This window comes from Coturnix japonica, chromosome 2, assembly GCF_054131305.1.
Source record: "Coturnix japonica strain WE chromosome 2, WE-NBRP24, whole genome shotgun sequence".
NCBI classification, from domain to species: domain Eukaryota; kingdom Metazoa; phylum Chordata; class Aves; order Galliformes; family Phasianidae; genus Coturnix; species Coturnix japonica.
The window spans coordinates 23989864-24012376 of record NC_140664.1 but is presented as its reverse complement, the minus strand read 5'-3'; the positions used below and the strand labels follow the sequence as shown (position 1 = coordinate 24012376).

General features: G+C 38.8%; 2 protein-coding genes across 6 annotated transcripts in view; one reads left to right on the top strand and one right to left on the bottom strand.

Annotated features, from left to right (window-relative positions):
• Positions 1 to 2703: 2703 nt before the first annotated feature.
• On the top strand, positions 2704 to 16034 carry LOC107310337 (carbonic anhydrase 3-like). Its single transcript, XM_015855893.3, has 7 exons — positions 2704 to 2875; positions 3348 to 3545; positions 9073 to 9191; positions 10209 to 10301; positions 11215 to 11280; positions 12259 to 12414; positions 14861 to 16034. The coding sequence occupies exons 1-7, from the start codon at positions 2830 to 2832 to the stop codon at positions 14978 to 14980; spliced, it is 798 nt and encodes a 265-aa protein (XP_015711379.1). The 5' UTR covers positions 2704 to 2829; the 3' UTR covers positions 14981 to 16034.
• Positions 16035 to 20532: 4498 nt separating this feature from the next.
• Positions 20533 to 22513, bottom strand: part of LOC116652980 (uncharacterized) — a 40504-nt gene continuing 38523 nt past the window's right edge. For all 5 annotated transcript variants that reach the window (XR_014943321.1, XR_014943322.1, XM_085539404.1 and 2 more), the window contains one exon: positions 20533 to 21296. Coding sequence is in view for 2 of the 5 variants with exons in the window: in XM_085539404.1 (XP_085395530.1) it covers positions 21250 to 21296 (47 nt within the window). In the remaining 3 variants the exon portion in view is untranslated. The remainder of the gene's footprint in view (positions 21297 to 22513) is intronic.

Genomic DNA, 22513 nt, shown 5'->3' with positions numbered 1-22513 from the left:
ATCAGAAATCAAATCTGTTTGTTTTATGTCTTGTTGCCATTATCTAAAGTATTTACTATATTTACTAGTTCCAGCACAAGGACAGGACCCACCAAATTGTGACTTGCATTCTGCCTTGAAATAAATTTCTGTATCTCAGCAAGAAATTAGAAAAACAGTGTTTTGTTTTTAACTCAAATTTCTAGTGATCTGTGCCTTGGATAAATCAAGAATCTTGGAATTTTGTATCATAGTGTCATTAAATTGCTTTGTAATTCTGAGCTGCTCTTACTGACTGACTGCCTCTTTCCACCTGTCTTTCGGGCCTTTAAAGAGGGCCTTATTATGTATTTGTGAGATACATGGCATGATATGTCCTCTGACTGTTACTGCTAAACATTAAGAGTAAATAGCAACAATAATAATCCTAGGATGTAATAGAGTCTATTAACGTGCATGTGAATAAAGCATATTTTGGGGGAAAACATTTTTTTCTTCTTTTGCCATAGAGAGTGCCATGCAGATCACATAGAGAATATGTTGATATATTTGGGTTTTCTTCTCCTGTAACTCCTACCACTTTAAAAGCAGTTATTGCCATGGTGCCTGAGACAGTATTTCATTGAATCTAATATCTCTGCACTGGAGACTTCAATGTGCATAATGAAACCTGGTTTGTAGCAGACTGGGATATGTAACTGTCCAATACTGAATGCCATTTTGCTCTATGAAAATACGTTTCAGCCTCCATTTTAGACTAAATTTAATTGTCACTTTTGTTTTCAATGCCATCTGTACATTTACTTATAACACTTCTCTTGTCTGCAGTGTGCAGACAACTTAGGCCATGTCCAGCAATAAAAAAGCCCAGAAAAGACTTTTAATAGCTTTCTTTCAGCAGAAAAAGAGATTTTCTGCTACTAAGGTCAACGTATTTAAGGTTTCTGCAGAGTACAGTAGCAAATTAGCTTAAATGCATGAACCTGTACACATACAACAGAACTCCATTTATTTTCTTTTTCTCCTTCCCAAGCATCTTCTCATTGTGGTTTCCCTGACTTACTTCTAATTTGGCTGTAAGAAACAACATAAAGCTGTTTTAACAAAAATACACTGACAAACTGGAAAACGTGAAGAGAAATAAGTCTCCGGTAATTGAATGCTGGACTGGAAATAGAAGTTCTTATAACTATTTCAGGGTTCTCTTCATAGCCCTTGGCTACTTCATATGAGCTGTGGTTACGTTCACAACATAGTTCCATCTGGAAGATGGGCAAGTATACTCTGAGTCACCAGAAGATGCCCTGACCTGGAGATTTCTCTGTGGGGCAAAGCAGTGAGAAGATGGTGAAACAGGAGTAACAGAAGGAGGAAGTGGGAAATAGTATGTATTCTGTAGGGCATAAATACACAGATCCCGTGTACAGTGTTCATGTCCCCACCTTCCTAGTAAAAAGCTAATAGACTACTTTGGGTGCCTCCAAGTTGTCTTGCCTCTGTTTCTTGGCTACCCATGTATCCGTATCTGTTCATTGGCTGATTTACCAGCTTCAGTCACTCTTTTCATTACTTGATGTATACCAGTCTGAAGTATAAGTACAGAAAGATGTAATTTCCCCTTCATTACTATTAACTTTTTTTTTTAAATATAGAATGCCTACTAAAGCTTATACCACAATAGTTCCCCTTTCAGTGCAATGTCTTTTCTGCTGCCTCATTAGTCCCTTGGTTCACTTTACAGCACTGGTGCTAATGTCTATCTTATCTAACTCTTAATAATTCCTGTTGTGCCAGAACACTGAATATTTCTTAGAAGCCATTTGAGTTCTGTGTGTCACACATAAGTCACCTAAGGAGAGTATGCATGCTAAGTATGCTCACAATTTTAAGTGCAGTTTGATGCATTAACGCCCTGCTAAATGAAAAGAGAACTAGAGCCGAAGCAAAACAAACAGATCTTGTATTTAATTTGACAATTAAGGTTTTGTTTGAAGCAGGCAGGATGTGCACTAAGAACCCTTGCAGTAGGATGGCAGTCCCTTTATGAAGGCCAGGGACAACTAACTTCACTGAGATGCTGTTTACGTTAACACTGGCAGGCAGCATGTTGGGGAGCCATGTTGGATTCCAGCTGTATATGTGGAAATTTTATGGGGATGGGTGTGAATATGTGATAGCTGTTTGCACACAGGGGCTGTTGGATGTGGTGCCTCACCCTCAGCTGACCTTTAAATCTGTGCGGTAATACATACAGGTAGGGAAAACACAACTAACAGGGCTCCTCAGGGGACTCCGAGTCTGATCTATCCTGATGCAGTCTCACAGACAACAGGCTTTCCAGAAACAGCCATAAAGAGCCCAGAAAGCTTGGAGAAACGTGGTGGCAGAGCATCAGGGCAGGCCTATACTTCTGCACACTGCTGAACCACAGCGCCTGCTCAAGAGGGAGAACTGAGCTGATGGAGGCTCCAGCTCCAGCCTGAAGCTGTCCAAATCCGAGAAGGTATTTGGGCTGCCCTCTTTGACAGCTTGGAGCTGCTTCACACCCTCCTACATCCCCCTCTCTCTGGGGCAGGCTGGGGTGGCCTTCCCAGCACTGAGCAGCGGTTCCATCCCCGTGCCCCTCAGGACGGCTGAGGAAGGACGCCAGCCTTCCCACGCGTCGCCGGACGGAGCCAGGGCGGGCGGGGCGAGGGATCGCGGCTTTGCCCGCCCCCGGCTCTTGGGGCGACGCTGCTCCTGTCGGCGGGGAAGGGCATGGAGTTGGTGGGAGCGTATAAAAAGCCGCCGTGATGCCCAGCCGCTGTCCCGCCGGAGCTGCTGAGGGGCGCCGAGGGGCAGAGCGGCGCCATGATCAACCCCAACTATTACCCGTGGAGCTACGACGGCGACGACGGTGAGAGAGAGGGGGGCCCATGCGTCCCCAGCATGCTGCCCGCCACTGACTGCCGAGGGCTTTGTCTGTCTCATGTTGACTATGTGTTGTCATGGTGGGGTCAATGGGTGTATCCTATCACGTTTCTGGGCGCTGCTGGACTTTGATCCAAATCCACCTCTGGTTTTCACTTGGTGTGTTGTTTGGCTCCTAGAAAGAAAAAAAAAAAAAGGGCAGTTTGTGACGTGAGTTTGGGTTCTTATGAATAATGTGCAGTAATGCTGCAGCTAGAATGGTATAAATGCTTGCAACAGTGCTGCTTTTGACAGCTCATGACTAACAGCCTGCTGTTAGTAATCCACTTATTAGTACTTATGCTGATGTAGCTCAGCAATGCCAACCTTCCATTCCTTGTGAAACAATGTGATTCTTACCTAGCTGGAAGCAGTTTTCGTAATGTTTCTCTGATTTTATTTGTTTATTTATTTTCTAGGACCAGATCAGTGGCACAAAAATTACCCTACTGCCAAAGGACGCCATCAGTCCCCCATTGAGATCAATAACAAAGAAGTGCACTATGACAGCTCCCTGCTGCCCTGGTTTGCTAGTTATGACCCTGGTGCAGCTAAGACCATCCTCAATAATGGGAAAACCTGCAGAGTTGTGTTTGATGATTCTTTTGATAGATCAGGTTAGTCTTGTTTTCAGCTTGAGCTGCTGCTATATATTAGCATATATTTCTCAAATTGGGTGAGTACTCTGAGTGTTCATGGCTGTCAGAAGGTCCTTATGTAGAACCTGTGCCTCCAGTGTCCCACACATCTGACAGGAAAGATGTGAAACTACTTTTGAAGTCTATAGGTAAAATCCCAGGGAATTAAGAGAACTGTAAAAAAACTCGATGCAGGACAGATGAAGGATAAATGTCTGCAATTGCAAAGGCCAGTGCTGCTGTGTTGCTTCCTAGGGACACACGGGACTGTGAGGACTGAATTCCATATTAGGCTATCTGAGATGCCCAGAAGAACATCTGTAACTGTCACAATATTCGCAAACTATTCTTATATGATTTCTGATAAATGAAGAAATGGATCAGATGTTGCCACCTTATAACTTTAATTAGTTAAAATGCCCCTTAGCATTCATGAGATTTAATCTTAACTAGAAGGCTGAGAAATTCCAACACTTCATCTTCAATGTCCAGAATGTTCTGATGTCCAAAATCTTTAATCTTATTACTCAGATTAAGATGAAGTGTATGCTCAGTATATAATGCATACCTTTTAAGAGCTAGTGGGGCCATGTATTTAGAAGAGTTATGTCTGTTCTCTTCAACAGGTGCTAGAAGTATTTAACTTGTTGGCATAACCACTGCAGTTTCATGTTGATGCTGCTGGCTGTATTTCAAAGGAAAAAACATTACATTAAAGAAGTATGAAATTGCATTAGTACTGAGATAAAAGGGAAAAATCAAATGCATACCTTTCTCTTTCTTCTTTTATTGAGTTCAACAGTATTGTGTTATTTATAGCACATGAGTTGGTAAGGAAAAAACGGCCATTTTAGTAAAATATTGGAAGTCTGTCTACTGCAGTGCACAGACTTACACTTTAATTATACAGTAGTGGCAAATGAAGCTTAATATATAATTAAGACTGACTGCAATAAATCACAGGAGAAATTTGGCTAATAAATTTGTTGGTCTTTAATATCTACATGCATTAATTTAAGTTGGATTTTCAATGACTTGGATTTCACATAAACTGAGTGTAAAATGTATTATGTGAGGTGAATTAGTTAATATGTTATCACAACTCAGAAGTGAATATGAAGTCTTTGATTAACTTTGTAGCAAAGTGGGAATATTTACTGTTATTTATTTAAAATATTATTCTTAAAGTCAGATGGCACTGCACATTAGTAACAGTATATTGCTGTGGCAAATGTGAGGATCTCTGTGACTATTGCTGGCTTTTTTTTTAACCGTCTTCTTGCATGTTGGAACAGCATCAAATATATCAACCGTTGCATCTCTTGCATTAATGTAAGTTAGTGTTACAATTACTCAAGTTGTGCATGATAGGGAGCGTACAGGTACAGCAATACATACACTGCAGCTAGAAAGAGCAGAAAGGTTTGGAATGTGCTGAATTTTTTTTCAGATAAACCACTCAGTAACTGCTGTGTTCTGATCTCAGAAATAAAAAGTGACTCATTGGAAGAAAAGTAGGTGTATTTTTGAAGTCTTTGAAGGCAAGAAACAGTCAGTGTTTACTGTTATGGCCCTTTTGTTATACCATTATCTGCAGTCTGTGGGTGGTGTTCCTTTTCTAATATAGTGCTAATTGCAGGACGAATTCCACTGCATGCTCCTACCGACTTGAGCAAGTTTTAAGTTTCTTTTGATATGTACAGTAACTTATTTTCTCAGTAAAGAAACCACCTGCTGCATACTATAAAACTATATAATAACAATCATAACAAATTAAATATTTCATTCCCTTGGAACAAAACCATTCTATCTACCTGTCATTCTGTCTATCTGAAATATTTCTTAGTTAGCCAGAAAACTAAGGGCTTCTTTTATTTCTGTAACTTTTTTGGTTTGAGCAGTCGTACTTGTGGTCTGTACTTAATCTAGGTTTTCATTAGTGGTGGATAAAATAGACCTATACCTTCCCTAATTGCTAGGTAAATTGCAAATGACCTCTCGGAGTCATACTTTCATTGTATTTTCTCTATCAGGAAAACTTTTCATATTCACCATTAGGACAGTTTGTTACATTATTGGAGAGAACTTTCTGGAAAAAGTGCAGTCCAGTGTAATTAACATTTTCTGTTGCAGAGGGCCTTAACTGCTTTATCTTTGGACCTATTCTTGGGGTTTATAAATTTGGTTTACTTCAAGAATCAGCTTTATAACTGAAGACATTTCTGACAGATACTTGCTTTAGGAGCTATGTTGTGTCTCTGATGCTTGTCTCTGAAAGTTAATGGGTTACCATGGACTCAGTTGTCTTTCTTGCCATACCTATGTTGAAGAAGGTGGTTGTGCCACCTTTTGGTGGCTACAAGAAAACCCTGCACTCTGGGGTACTTTGGCAGTCTACCTGTTCATCAGGTACATGGCACTGCCACATTTCTTGGCTGCAATGTCAAGTCAGGTATTCTTCTAGATCCAGCAGTAGTTGTTTTGTTTTGAAATAGCAAAACTGCAGTGTTATTTCTACTCGTAGAGTCTTTTTGCTTTTAGAGTTCCCAAAAATATTTGCACCAGAGGAGCATCCTGATACCATCCAACTGGAAGGAGCATTGTCATGATGTTGCACGAGTTCTTTAGCCTCTAACTTAATTAGCACTAATTACTGTAGCTTTATTTGTCATTTCTGTGGACAGTGGGATAGGTCAAATGCTCAATCACTAAATAAGCAGTAAAGATTTTTAAGTCTTTTTCTGGAACACAGCCCCAGCAGCTGGAGAAAGATAGGCTAAGGTGATGTCAAATGGCACTTCTGTTGTCTCTTTAATATACTCTGTGGAGGTTCACTGGCCAAAGTGGATTCCTGCTTATCCTTTTAATGAGATTCTGATGAATGACATTTAAGGACTTGGAGTACCACTGTGCAGAGACACTTTTTATAAGGCTGCCTTGATGCTTTTGGCAGAATCTCTTGTTTTCTTATCAAAGGCAAACAGTTACTGTAAATAGTGAGAGCTTGTTGCTTATCTTTCTTCTTTAGCATAACTAGCACTTGTGGTCACCATGTCTAAGATTACCACCTTGTGGGAAATCTCATTTATCTCTGTTAAAAATAAAATAAGTTTTTGATTATCAGCTTCTGATGAAGAAACATATTTGTTGACTTGTTTTACAATGAGGAAGAAACCCAGTAAATTTAACTGGCAAGTGTGTCTGTGCATGCTGTAGATTTGGTTGATTCCTGGGTACTGAAGTGATACAAGAAGTCAGTAGGTGTTACAGAAATAACACGGCTTAATTCCAATGCTTGTGTACCCCAGTAGCTATGCTGCATACCACTGGATGGTATACTGCATACCGCCAAAGGCTGCAAAGATAAATTCTTCCTTTGGTGCTTAGCACATTTATCATTTGTGGTGTCTTCATGAAGTTATTTAGTGTTAATGAGCAGTGCAGGGCTTGGGTTCAGGGGATTTAGGAATTGAGTTTCTGTTGACTTTGGACTTCTGCATAACTGTTGAAGCTATAAATGCTTGAACAGCTAAGGGCCTTCTGAGGCTATGGCCTTCAGTTGTCTTGCGGTAATACCTTACTAATTTCATTTCACTGTGGAATCTGCTTTATGGATTTGGCAGCATTTGAGGATGGTGAACCTTGTAAGAGCAGTTAGTTCTTGTCCTGTTTATAAACACAACTGGCTACATGAGTCTGTTTGGTGCTCCCTATGTTATTCAACCCCCACCACACCACAACCTCCTTTCATATCGTTGTAAAGAGCAATAAGGTTTCCCCTGAGCCTCCTCTTCTTCAGACTAAACAACAACTGTTCCCTCAGCCATTCCCCATAGGACTTGTGCTCCAGACCCTTCATACCTTTATTGCCCTTCTCTGGGCATGCTCCAAGGCCTCAGTGTCATTCCTGTAGTACCCAAAACTGAACACAGTACTCCAGGTGCAGCCTCAGCAGCAGAGTGTCATTGGCCTTCTTGGCCAATTCACTTGGAATAAAACAGAAAAAAAACAACCCTTTTTGTTTGTGGACAAATGTTGATTTATAGGTATCACTATCTTTGCATCATTCTGTCTGCTCAAAATGTCCTAAGTAAAAATTAGTCTATTTATAAAGGAGTGAAGAGTGATGTGTTGGCATGAGGTAATGCAGAGCTTCACACAATACCCGATCAAAAATGTCTGCTGATGGCCCATCTGTGTAAATAATGACACATTTTGGTCTTAAACTGGATTATTTGGTCTTACAGATCTATTTTAATGGAGAATTGATGGCCTTATTAGCTACTACTGTTACCGTATCTGTATCAGCATTAGTCACGGTACTGCATGTCTGTGGAACACGTAAAAGTCATCTGTGGAGAGTAACAGCATGCTCTTAATATTCAATAAAATGTATTCCTTATGTTCTCAGTTCTTTATTCCTTGAGGTGACCATAGATTTTATTCCTTATCTTTCCAGACTTAAGGATATTTAGCTTATAGGAGCCTCTTCCTGTGAACTGCTGAATGGAACACTTATTAATTTATCTTCAAATAATACAAATGAAAGTTGAATGTTAATTAATATTTTATGAATGTAGAGAAGTTGTTCCCTAATTAGTGTGAGTTATTTTGAAACTCACTGCTTCCATTACTGTGTAAATGGTGAGATTATTTAGAATACAGACTGTTGCTTGTCACAGGCTGAAATTTTCTTCAGGACAATAGATTGCATTCTCTGTGATTGCTTTTCTGGCTCATTTACTGTTACTATAGCCAGGAGAAGTGGCCATTATAACAGAAGCAGCATCAATGTTTTCTTAGCTACTTTTTGTCTGCAGTACCAGACACAGTTTCATGGATATTTTTGTGTGCTTTGACATGAGTAAATATTTAGAAGGACATTAAGACACTTAAGCTTAGGTGTCTTATGTGGGCTTTTAAATGTAGGTGAGCTATGTATTGAAACTCACATCTTATTCACTGGAGGTGGAGTCACAATGAATCAATGGAGTCTAGAGAGAAAGTCAGGTCATCATCTGCCAAGTGTTTACTTAAAGCAAGCAGAATTACTTTAGCAGTTCAGTTGTTCTGATTAGAAGCCTATTTCAGTTACCTAAACGATAGGTATCTTGTGCTGGTTTTGATGACGTAATGTTTATCGATTTGCTCCAGGTGCTGCTTTAGAAGTGTACAGTTCTCCTACAGATCTCGTATCACATCTGCCAGCCCTGTGCAGACACCTTTAGCATATCTCAGCTTGCTCACATTTATGCAGTGGAATTAAAACAATGATTTCAGTTGACTATAATGAAAGCCTAGGCACTTGGTGCCTGTAAGTGCTTGTGGCTGAAAATGGTTGCCTGTAAGTGCTCTTACAAATTCCAAAGTGTAGGTGGCACTCTGTTCCCAGAGGGCCTCCATATGGTGATAGTATGTAAATATTTTTAGAATTCTATACATTTCTTAAAAGTAAGTTGAAGTATATCTATCTGAATCTAATGCTGATGCAGACTGTCAATTACAGTGTTGAGAGGTGGGCCACTTAAGGGAGTCTACCGGCTGCGTCAGCTTCACTTTCATTGGGGTTCCTCTGATGACCATGGTTCTGAGCATGTTGTGAATGGAGAGAGATATGCAGGAGAGGTAAGTGCTACCAATTCTTGCTTTAAAATAGGCTATAAAGTAATATTTCTCATTATCATTTGGGGGACTGGGCAAGAATTATGATTTGTCTGCTTTTCAGGCAGGTCAAACTTAATTTATCTTTTCTTTGTTTTATCTTAGCATTATCTTTTCTTCTTCCATGGATTCTTAATGATTGTGAGTTAAAATAATTATGATTGTGAGCTAAAGTAACTCTTATAACACAAGAAAAGAAAAAGATTGTGTGAAACAAAATTTTCCATGTTTTCAAGCCATTGTGGCTTGAAAAATAGGGCATCAAGATTACTGAGAAGCAATGCAAACTTAGTAAAACACTATTCTGAAAGAGTAGCATCCTAGTGAAAGCAAAGAATTGTGGACATGGAAATAAAAATATATGTTACTTTGATTTTCTGCCTTGAGGGTGAGAAGATAAGAACTGTAGATTAATAATAGAGCATATATTCTTATGAAATCTTTGCTAAAATTGCAGTAATTTGTGAAAAAAAATTAAAATGAATCATATGTGTGCCCCGGTGGCGCAGTGGTTTAAGACGCCACCTTGCAACACTGGGGCCCGGAGTTCGAATCCCCCCTGTGGCGCAAGTGGTAGAAGTGCCGCTCTGCTACACAGAGGCTCGAATTCCGGGGGCTGGACTCGATGATCTCTAAGGTCCCTTCCAACCCGCACGTAACTATGAAACTATATACAAGTAGATAATTTCTGATGTACATGTATATTCTGCTTGCCTACTTAAATATCTTTTCTCTTCTTCAGCTTCCAGATGAGACTTCTGATATTCCTTGTTGTTTATATATGTTTGTAGATTGTTTTTAATAAAAATAATATTCTAAATGATAGTGTGTTTGGTATAATTCATATTTCAACTGCTGTCTAAATTTCTGAGGCCTAGTCTTCATTTTTTGTGGCCCCAAAATTTGTCATATGCATTCTATATACAGCCTCTAATGGCTTACAACTCAGTAATGGATCTCTTTTTATCTCTTCATTTTCAGCTACATTTATTACACTGGAATCCAAAATACAGTAATTACCTTGATGCTGTGAGAAGAACAGATGGTATAGCTGTTTTGGCCATTTTCTTGCAAGTAAGTAGAAGCTCTTGTTCCTCCTTTGTACAGCTACTCTAGGGGTTTCTATTCTAGCAGGGTTAAAAAAACAAAACCTTCTGAATATATTTTCTAGAGTTCATATCACACTGAAGGGCTTGACTTTCAGTAGTGCATGCTTTTCAAGTTACAGAGTATGAGTCATGTTATTTCAAATGGTATCCAGTACTTTGTCCCATCAGCTATAGTGTCACTATGTGGCTGGTGGAAGCTGTAAATCCAGATGTATTTTCCCCTGCTCTGGGGACACAGTGTCAGTAGTGGCCCTTGGACCAACAGCAGTCAGCTGTTTGTGGTGCTAGTCATAGGCTGATTTCAAGGACAGGTATTGCTCCTAGGCTATTTGTGAACTTTTTCCCAGGCAAAACTAACTCATAGACTATACATGTAACTCATCCTTAAAAAGAAAAAAATAAATCCTTCTAGAGGCATGAAGTCTTAGCTTGAAATACAGGCTTTTGCTATTTCTTGTTTGATTAATATACACCAGAGATAAAAAAGATCAACATCTTTCTGAGATCAGCAGCTGTCAACAGTAGATATGATCATGTCTCAATTTCACACTAGTGTGAAACTTTTCCTAAGTCTATACTTGAATCTGAAGAGTTCTTTGCCTACAATGTCAAAAGGAATTACTGCATTGCAAAATTATCTGCACTGCTGAGCTTCTATACTGATGTCATTTCCTCATTTGAATCACATTACCTACTAGGGTACAGACAGAAGGTATAGACAGAAGATGTATCTTACTTATCTGGTAGGAGTTATAGGTTTGGTCGACACATAATAATTTAATAGTTGATTTATGTTTGGATGCACATTTAAAGAATATTAAAAAGAAGAAAACTGACAAGCAGAACTTTTTGGATTGCTCATTGTTTCTTCTTTACAGGTAGGGAAAACACCCAAACCAGAGATGAAAAGAATTCTTGAAGAAATAAATGCTATCAAAACAAAGGTAACAGTGCTGGGCTGTTTTAATAAGATTGCTGGGAATTCTCAAGATTAAAAAAAACATCAACTTTGCAACATTGCCAGAGTATACTTGTGAATAAAATCAAGGGTAACTTTCCTTAGCAAGAAAAGTTGGTTTTTTTCCTGCTCTCATAAGAGCCTTTATTGACTTTAATGGACCTTGCAACACTTTGTTAAAATGAAAATCATTTCACCAAGCTTCACTGTCCTAAAACTAGACATGTATTAATCCTGAGGTAGACAGCTAGGAGGAAAGGGCACCTTTGGAAAATACTTCACTCTGCCTTGAGATAGTCTGCTTAATGGTTCTCTAGGAGTGCCACTAACTAGACATCTGTGTCTCAGAAAACTTCATGTGATAAGAATCTCTCCGTTAATATACATTTGCTAGGCTCTCTTCTTTGTTATCAACACAAATATTAAAAATGTAAAGTATGTCATACTTCATTGTATAGTGACCCATCCCGATTCAAAACACAAGCAGAATTGCCATGAGAAAGCAGGCCAGAAAGAAGAGAGCAGAAAGGAGTGAGACACTTTGGTACTGAATGCTGCTTTACATGAGTTAGGTCAAGTTGAAAAAATATTATCATGGAGTTGTGTCATTCTCCATCTGTGAGAGTTATTCAGTCCAGCTACCTTTGCACTGTATCATTATTTGAAATGTATGGACATGGCACAAAGGGACGAAGTCAAGTGGTGGATCGTGGTAGGTCAGGTTAATGGCTGGACTTGATGATTAAGATGTTCTCTAGCCTTGTCAACTCTATGATTCTGTGATTGTGTTATTTAGATGAGTGCTTTTTTCAGACCATGCACGTGTTTTTAATTGATAAGAGTCATGCTGTTTTTTTAAGCCAGGCTTGACTCTTTACCTAATCTTGACTAGAGCTGTTGAAAAGGTTTGGTTTTTTTTGTTGGTGTGTAATCTGTTTGTTTTTGTTGTTACTGTTTTTTAAAGGGAAAAGAAGCTCCTTTTCCAAACTTTGATCCTTCAATTCTTTTCCCTAAATCCCATGACTACTGGACATACCACGGTTCTTTCACTACCCCACCTTGTGAAGAGTGCATCACTTGGATTGTTCTTCGAGAGCCTATCATAGTCAGTTCTGACCAGGTAAACTTCAAATAATATTTTACTTCATTTTAGTTGCATTCTGTAAGCTGCTCTGATTCTTTTGGCAGTGAAGCTGCTTACTGGATGTTGTGAGAAGTTCCATGATTAAAAGTACAGTGAAGAACTGAATGCTTTTGTAACTTTGTAGGTCAGTCTGAAAGTAATGCCTCCTACAAGTTTTGTTGGGGAAGATGTAGTCATTACTGAGCATCTCTAATTTAAAATGAGTTTGGCAAGAAATGGCTAATCATGTCATTGATTCAGCTCTATCAGAAGACTTTTTGGTCACTGATCTATTTGGGCTGTAGTCTTTTTTCAGCTTATCTAAAGTTAGTGAGTCTTGGGAGATATACAGGCAGATCTGTAACTGGTCCTACTGCAGAAGAAAAGAGTATTTAAGGTTAAAAAGATGTTTCTATACAGAGATTGGACATAGGCTTCTTCCTGAGATAACTTTTTACCGGCAAATTTATCCATTTGTACATGGTGCCATATACAAGTACAACAGACTCTTACTCCAGAGTGTCTGCAGTCCATATAATGTATTCATAAAAACACAATCATGTTACCAATTATTTCTAATCCTGGAAAGTATGCTTCCATTGCAGTATTTATTTATTATTTATTTTAAGTGCATGTGGATCATTTGGATGTTTTTTGCAGCCAGCCAGTAGTAGCATATTAGCCACAAGCATAAGTTCAGTCACTGAGAATCAGTACTCTGCCGGAAAAATCAGAAATCTTTGTGATAGATGTAATATGGGCAACCTGGGTGTTCAGGTTTAGTTTCATTAAAGGGCAGGATTTAACTTTGGAATTCCTCTATTCAATTGCAGACTCATTTGCCTTATGTAGCTGGAGACATTCAAGGCCAGGTTGGGTGGAACCCTGGGCAACTTGATCTAATGAATGGTGACCCTGCCCATAGCAGAGGATTGGAACTATATATATATATTTACTCAATTGGTATATTATTTTCCAAAAGCATCTTCCAAAATGTTTTTGGAATGAAAATGAAATGAAAACCACTACTCTCTTCTCTAATATTACTTTTTCAGTGTTAACAAAACTGATGAACTATTTTCATGTCCTACTGATCCCATACAAATTACTTTTCATTTGAAATAAGAAACTTAGTTTCAGATGAATAATCTACCTGATGCATATTGAGTATAAATGTGATTCTGTCATTGCTCACACTTTTTCTAAGCTGTGCAGTGAAGGACAATGTTGAGATCTGTGAGCTGGCTCAACCCATAATCTAGAATGAATAGGATCGTGGTGAATGTGGATTTACAGCCCAGACAGATGTTCTGCTTCAATTAGGCTTGAACTCTGTTCTATAGAAGGTAGATACATCAGCGTGCTGAAGCTAGTTGTAAGGAAATTTAACTTGTGAAGTGCGTGGGGATACATTTTCAGGTGTACATAAGGAAAAATATATGCGTCCTCTTCAAAGTAAGCCAGGGAAAGGGAAATGTCAAGTGTGTGAATCACAGCTGATATGCTTTCTGTCTAGTGTCATACGTGGCAGTGACAACAAATGAACGTAATGTATCTGTGAGTGGGTGTGGGCTTTTGAAGATCAGAGAGCAGCAGCAGAAGAGAATGATGTGGTTTTGAAGAATATGAGCAGAATTTTTATGGCATCTCTCAAGAAGAATACAGCTTGATATTAAAAAAAAAAAAAGCAAGAAAGAAAGGCAGACCAGAAAGTGAAGCTGCAGACCCTGTTTACAGTCCGTCTGATATCTTGACCAGGTCATTATCCAGGTTTAACTAATAATGTATTTATCTCAGCAGCAGGATATATATCCTTTGCTACAGACCCACCACAGAAGTGATGAATTAGTATATCATTTAGTCTTTACACCCTTTAACACTTTCCAATTCTAGTTGCTGGTAAACAATCAGACATTAAGGTGGGGTGAAAGTAAGTAGAAGTTTATTAGGACATAGGCTAATAGTAGAAGTTTGTTAGGCTGTTCTAGTCACGTATTCATAGAATCATAGAATGGCCTGGGTTGAAAAGGACCACATTGATCATCTACTTTCAACCCCACGTCCATGTGCAGGGTCACCAACCACCAGACTAGGCTGCCCAGAGCCATTTCTGAGGATATTCTGAACCATATTCTGAGGACTTCCTACTATTTCTGTAGCTGTTCTCAGTTCTGTAGACAATGCATACATGATGGCACTTAATTTCTCACAATGCTGTTCACACATGACCCGTTTTTTGTCTCTTATTTCAAAGAATATTACTGGTAGGAAAACAAGGTGAGTGCAGTTATTGTGGTGACAGGGTGAAGAACATCCTCAAAGTTTGAAGGAAGCTTTATCCCATGCTTCTGGATCTGGACCATTCTCTTTGTTTAACTACTGGGCTTATGGATTTGATCCCAAGGGATTTCCATGACCACACTTTGATTTTGCTCTCCTGCAGATGGCGAAGCTTCGTAGCTTATCAAAGAATGCTGAGAATGAACCCGATCTCCCCCTGGTTGATAACTGGCGCCCAACTCAGCCTCGGTATTTCAGGATGGTGAGCGCATCATTCCTTTAGGACCTGGCTCAGGTTTGTTGCCCTTCAGTGAGGTGATACCTAGAACTAGGAGATGGTCCAGCTTTGGATCCTCTGTTGCACAGGACTCCAGGTATAGGTTTGGAAGCTGAAACTCTGAGATGTGAAATGGGAATTTCAGAGGATAAAATTTACATTTGAAAGTCCTATTATTAAAATGGAAATAAAAAGTCTGTTTGGCTCTTCATAACTGCTTTAGCATTAGCTTTTGTTGTTAGTATGAAGGAATAAAGAAAATGTTACTAATGAATATAAAAGCATTTCCCATTGCCTGTGTCTCTTGGTGCTTGCCTTATTACAAACTAAAGAGATTGCAGTTAAGAGAAGTAATTGTTTTCAAAATAAAACTGTATTCTTCAGTAATTGCTTTCAGATTAAGCGTGTTCTGCTCTGAGCTGCACCAGTTGTGCATATCAATAAATGAAAGCACTGTTGATATTTGATATTCATATTAAATATGTAAGAACAGTGAATTGCTTCGTTACCATTGATTTCAAAGTCAGCTTTTAACTTGATAAAGCAAAGGACAGGTGTAACAGAGGTCTGTTCTGAAAACTGTATTCACTAAATGATACTTAGATAAAACTATGGAATTGATGAAGAGCTATTTCTATTTGTGTCACAACTGGTTGTCCATATTAAGACTAGTTTGTATTACAACATTATAACAGCCAAAGTGACATTTATTTTGAGAGCTTCATCTTAGTATTCTAAATATATATATTTTCTCCATGTATGCTAATAGCTTTTCTGTTAAAGGATTGTTAAAATAGTAAAAGTTCTTAACTTTTTCAGTGCTTTTTTGAGGCAATTATTTTGTTCATATGCAAATATAATTGATTCTGCTGTTAATGAGATTTGTGCATAAATATCTGAATGCAGTTTGACTCTTCTGATCAAAAGGCAGTAGACCCAGGTGTTCTTTCTCTTTTGTTTTGGCATCAGGAGCAATGTAGCAGGATTGTAAACCTGTAGTTGAAATAACATCATCTCTGCATTTGAAAACCCAGTGTTAATAAATACATATACTTAAGGATTTTTGTTCTGCATGGCTTTTTTTTTTCCACTTATGGGAGCATGAAAAAATAAGAAAACTTTAAAGAAGGACTTTTCAGTGTCCACTGTAATAAATTGATGATGGATGGATTTTCAGACTTTTAACTTTGAGTTGCAGAGTACTGAAACTGTTTTATATGACTGCAAGGAAATAACATCTTAAACGTGGTATGGGGCTGAGAGATCCACATCAATTCTTCTAGTGAGATCACCTTTTTCTGTCTCTGGCTTTCTTGTAATATCACATGAATCAACTCCTTCACAAGTTGATTTTATGCTGGGGAAGTTCAATCTGTATTTAAAACCGTTAATCTGGATGGTAATTTAGATTCAGCTCTGGAAATACAAAGTGCTGCAGGGTCTGTGCCATGAGTGAATTCTTTGCTATTCTTTTCTAGGACAGGAGGGTATTGCTAGACTTATTCATGTGACAGAGTATGTGCTTCTGGACTCTCTCCATTCCTTGCATTCTTCCTTCAGTTAGGCAGTATGTTGGCTGGGAAATTTCCGTGGGTGTTGCACTGTAGTGTTCATGTTTTTTGCTTCTCATTTGCAGCCATATTGTGATAAATATATATATTTATATATATATATATATATATATATATATAAATGCTTGATTAAATGTATTTTTTCCCAGCTAGGTCATTCAAAGACAACTCAAACCATAGCTTCTTGTTTGACCACCAGTACCCAACACAGTGTTAGCTGTAGGGACAAGGACGTGCTGTTTGATTCTGCCTTCTCCTAGAGGCAGGTTTAATTCACAAAGGTTTATTTATCTCATATCTTAAGTAAATATCTAAACAGAAACAGTAAGTATTCTATATCTGAGAAATGATTCTATTCTGAACAGGAATGCAAGTCATAACATTGTTGACTATGCAGGACAGGGTTTTGATGGAGTACCCTGTGTCTCCTACCTTTGGGTGAAAATGGCAATTTCCAGATGCATGTAAATATGAGAACACAATATTATGAATATCTTTCTACTTCTTTTTCTCCAGTCAGTTCTGTAATATATATCCCATGAATTAGAAGATAGGTAGGTTATTTTATGAAGACAACTAAGTTGTATATATTAGGGCTTTGAGTAGGCTATATCATTCATGAAATTTATGATGATGAAAAATTGGGACATACAATCTCAGGGTTTTTTAAATGGTGAGATGGTTTCCCAGTCATGTTTTATGAAGGAACTCTTTGGGTTCTGTAAGTGAAGCTAAGATCAGCCTCATCCTTTAGAGTTATATCTCTAAAGGATGCTCTTTTGAACTTGCAGACTAAGTAACCTCTAGAAAAAAAAGTGTAATTTGACTTTCTCATGCAGATAGTTCCATAGTATATTTATTAATAATTAGTAAAATGTAGACTAAATTGGGCCCAGGACTAATTTACTCAGTTCCAGATATACTCCAGCAGCCTCTTTGCGGACTGTTTTGCAGTGCCTAAGGGACTGTCTGAGGTAATGGATGAATCAAGAACACAGTGGCACTGCCAGAGTCAGAAAAAAAATGGAAATGTAGGAGTACAAGGAAAACAAAAAGCTTAAGAAGGGGGGTGGCAAGGGCACTGGGGTTGTAGATTGAGCTGTTAACTGTGAGTATGAGGAGATTAAGGAGAGCTTTGAAGGCAGCAAGGGTGGCAATGTGAGTCAGCATTCAGAATGTGTTCCCTCCCTTCTGGCCAAGCTCACTGTTATTTTACTAATGTCCTTCTGTGCCTCTAGCTTGCAGCTTTCTGTAACTGTAAGAAAAATTAATCACTGATCTGAATGAATTTAAGAACACAGGTCACTGTAGTCATAACATCCCACACATCTCAATTCTATCTGCACATTTCCTTCACGGGGGTGGTACTGCTAAGTGCAATGAGAGCAGAAAGCTGGGAAAAGAAAAAGAAAGCCACCTGTTAAAGAGGAAGAATAGAATTTTCATCTGTATGCAATGGAAAACAAGGATTTATACTTTATTTAATACAGCTAAGACATATGTGGTATTACAGTGCTAAAAAGGAGCAATCCCTCCCTTTAAAACAGAAGTGTAGACACGAGACATTCAGCCATGTTGAATAGCTCATTGACAGCCTCTTCTCTAAGTCACTGTTCATCCTCTAAGGATATCAAAAATAGGTAGCTGGGCCTTGTTCTCTACTGCTGTGAGTCTTCCTGAAGCTTGAAACATTTAAAGATGCTGAGGTACATGCACCCAGGTTACTGCTTTCTTGAATAAGACGGTACATATGGAAAGAATCGTAGATTTTTTTTATAGCACCAGAGGTAGTTATGCTTATCAACAGTGAAGATGAATCACCATCAGTTTTATGGAGGATCCTCCTAAAGGTCAAACTAAAAGAAGTCCATGACAAACGTGTGAGAAATGAATTCTCACATTGCTCATTGGGAGTCTCTGATGTAGCCCCAACATCACGCTGGTCTGAGAAGGCATCCTTATGATAACTGTATGCAGCTAGGCAGGAAACAACTCACAGTCTCACTTTATGGAAATCTCCAAGGCAGGAAAAAAGAAGTAGGTATACATATTGACCTGAAATTTTCTATTAAAATAGACACGGATTTTAATGGGGATTTAATTAGATTTGGACTACGTGAGATTTATTCTGTGTCCAGAATTATTCCTTGGACATTTCACTGGAGTCATCTAAATTGTAAGGGGCAGATTTTAAGACCTTCTTTTATGTTAAATAAGACACAATGTGCCTGGCTATAAAGACCTTGAGAAAAATTCTGAATTATTTTCTCAAGATTCAGATTTTGTTGTGAAGACTTCAAATTTCTCCTTGTAGGAAGGGAATCAACAGCAATGTCTGTTGTGCTTTCAAAAAGAACTTAAGCAGTGCTGCAAAATAGAAATTGACTACTCATGTTGCTTCTTCAAATGTGTGAAATAGGAAAGGTTTTTATTCACCAGTGTGGATTATAAACCAGAAGCTCTGTAACATTGTTTTCCTCATCAGAAAAGACCATGAAGGAATAGGGTAAAGTGAAGTGAACTGGGACATGGGTGTTACAAGCCACACAACTGATCTTTGTGTACTTCTGCTTGCTTTGTTTTCACACTTTGGTTTCTTTATGACTACTACTTGGCCTCCTTCTTCACTTTCAAGATACACGATATAACATGAAGACTAGACAAATATTAGTATTACCTATGAAAGAGGGAGGTTAAGAAAAGATAACAAGATACAAAGAAGAGGTGAAGATTAGTCCTTTGCTGAAGACTGTTCTTTTTTTTTTTATTATTATGACTTGCGTTTAAATTATTTCTGTTAAAAATTGGAGATATTCCGGTGGCGCAGTGGTAGAAGTGCCGCTTGCAACACCAGAGGCCCGATGTTCGAATCCCCCCTGTGGCGCAAGTGGTAGAAGTGCTGCTCTGCTACACAGGAGGCTCGAATCCCAGGGGTTGGACTAGATGATCTCTAAGGTCCCTTCCAACCCGCACCAGACTGTGATACTGTGATACTGTGAAATGAAAATCTTATTCTCTTCACTGGATTTCATAGGAAGGATGATGCTAACTCGCAGCAGCAGCCTGATCATGAATTTGTGCAGCCTGATTTTGTGGGCAATTCCCTTTCCTGCATTCTGTTTCCCAGCTGCCCTGGTCTCCTTTTGTTGTTCTGCAGAGTGCATGGGTAGACTTTGTGCGAGGAACACACTATGCAAAGTGGGATCATTTCTCATACCTTGGGCCTATTGACAAATCACAGTGCTGCTCTGCAGTCTGTGCTGCTTCTGGAGTAGCAGTCATAGACTCCCTGCATTTGAGTTTTTGGTTTGCAGCATGTATGGTGTCAAGTCTGCTCCCTTAGTCTCATCAGCCTGAGTATTACTAATGCTCCCTCCACGGAAAGTAATGAGATCATATTCCCACTGAAATCTCTCAATTTATGTTCCTTCCTTGGTGTTCAGGGAAAAATGTCTTGTTTTCAGCCTCTTCAAAGATGAGCATGTGGGAACCCATTTCATGGGTGTAACATCACTCCTCAACACTTTTTTAGCATTATCTTTTGATGATGGAAAATATTGGAGGTTTTCTTTACAGCTAGAATTGGTCTGTCATGCATTTTTTGCGACCTTGTTATAAAGCATCCTATGATAAATATTTGGGATGACAAGAACTGATTGACATGGGCATTCTGTCCTGTTCATGGGCAGTTTTACATTAGTGTCATCTCCCTAGACCTGAATTCTTCAATCTGACAGCTGGAGAAATCCATCTTTCCAGAAGGACATGTGCTAATCTCTAACTATGATCATTAGATAACACATCATGACTTCAATAGAACATGCTGAAATCTGGCATGTTTTGGATGATGTTTGATCCCACATCTCAAAGCCTTTTTCCCATAGACCTGTGTCTCTGTGCTTTTAAAGCCTAATGTTTATATAAATATATTAATGTGTAACCGTAGATATCAGAAATTCTTGCTACATAAATATACTACATTCATTATTTTATTTTTTTAATGTGATTTATTTTGACTGGAAATACAATTAGTTTCAGACTTACAGGAGAAGAAGCATCTCTCTACTGAAATTACTGTTGCTTTTACAAAACCTGCCCCATCTAGCAGTCTTGCAGATTAAAGTAGTGGAGGAAACAGCTCCCCGTCCTTCCTTTTCCAAGAACTGGAAATATTCTGCGGGTTGGGAGAAAAAGAATAAATATCCATCAAAACGGAACAGTTGATTATAACTGAGATCACTGGGGCAGTTGCCTTTTCTATTCTCCAGTCTACAAACTGTAGTGGTAATTTTGAAGAAGCTGAAGAGTGTCTGATTAGGCTAAGAGGAAAAAACAGATTTTTCTTGATATTGGTCTTGACTGAAGGAAAAAGATGAAGAACTTCATAGGTCTCAGAAGGAGTTGGAGAAAACTGGGCAGGTAGCGCCAGATACAGGTGACCACAGTAGATGTGTAGACTCATCTAATGGTAGGATTCAGTATGGTTGGAGAAAGTAGGAAGAACTTCTAAAACTAGGAGGCGGTCAAATTCTGTCTCTTGAAAAGCAGAAGTGTAACTCATTGGTAAGTGGAAATCAACTCCTTCAAGAAGGTAGGTGGCTGTGACTTTTTATATGCTGCAGCAGGACAGAGATGTAGTGATCCCACATGGAAGCACAGGGTAGCATTAACGTTCACAGTGCTTGATGATGAGAAAGAGAGCCTTCATTCCAGTTGATGGTTCATTAGACCTGCCATCTTGCCTTGCGTTCCTGCGGGAAAAAGTTTATGCAAAAAAGACATTGTGTTTTGTTTTTTTCATTTCTGGGTTTGCTTCTCTTAATGCCAATGTACTTGTACTCTTCAGTAGTGGGGCTCAGTATTGTCTGACTTTGCGATTGTCTACGGAAGCAAGGTGAGGAGAATGAAAGCAGAAATCTATGGAACCATGTCAGCAAGCAAGTGGAAACACTTTGAAAGCTCAGGTCCCAGGGTTCTCTGTTTTGGGCTATATTCTGAAGATTGTGGTACCTGGTAGAGAAGTCTCATGGTTGTTACAGTTCACAATGAATGATGAGAACAGTTTTGGGGCTTCCTAACAATAATGCATTTACTGTCAAAATGTGTATTAAATTAGAAGCATCAGAATGGTGAGGACAGGAACACAGTGTGAATACAGTGCAAATACAGCTACAGAACTAGGCCATAGGCTAGGACATAGATACAAAAGATCCACCCTCTTCTACCTTCTCCCTCTGAGCAGAGCAGAGGAACATTGAATCCATAGCACTTCTGCTACTTGCAGAGAGACTCTAAGAAAAAATAAAGTTATCTGTGCACTCACTTAAAAGTGTCTTATCTTTATTCCACCTAATGAATTATAGAAAAAAAACCAGACAAACACACTCTGTCAGTGCAGTGACACTCTGTGGTGATCAACCATTACTCAGTTCCTTACTGCTTTGGTACTGATAACTTTTCTGCATGTCTCAGATGAAAGATAATACTGTTACATAGTTTGTGAATAGGTCAGTCTGCCAAGTATCAGGGTAAAATCCCCTACAGACAATCCTCAGAAGCCACCATGACCCTTGAGAATTCCCAGTAGAAGGGATTTTCCTTGCCTGTATTGGAAACAAGTGACTGTACAGCAAAACCACTGAAGCTTTGGAACCGACACTGCTGTACCTGGAGATGCAGACCTTCTCCATAGGGAGGAAGTACGGTCTCCTCACATCTTCTCTATGCTCCATGCAACAGAGAAATGAAAACTTGAAGACCTTTCTTACTCAGATTTGGCCAATGGATTCAGATGTATCCAGGAGGGACTGTCAGTCAGATATGTGCACAAGTGAATATGCACATGCACTTTTTGTTACGGCAAATAAAACCACTTATCTGTTCTTAAAGATCAAAATGACGATTGTAAAGAATAAAGAATATATGAGAGATGAAATAATAAAACCAAGGCAACTTCAAAGCCTAGACT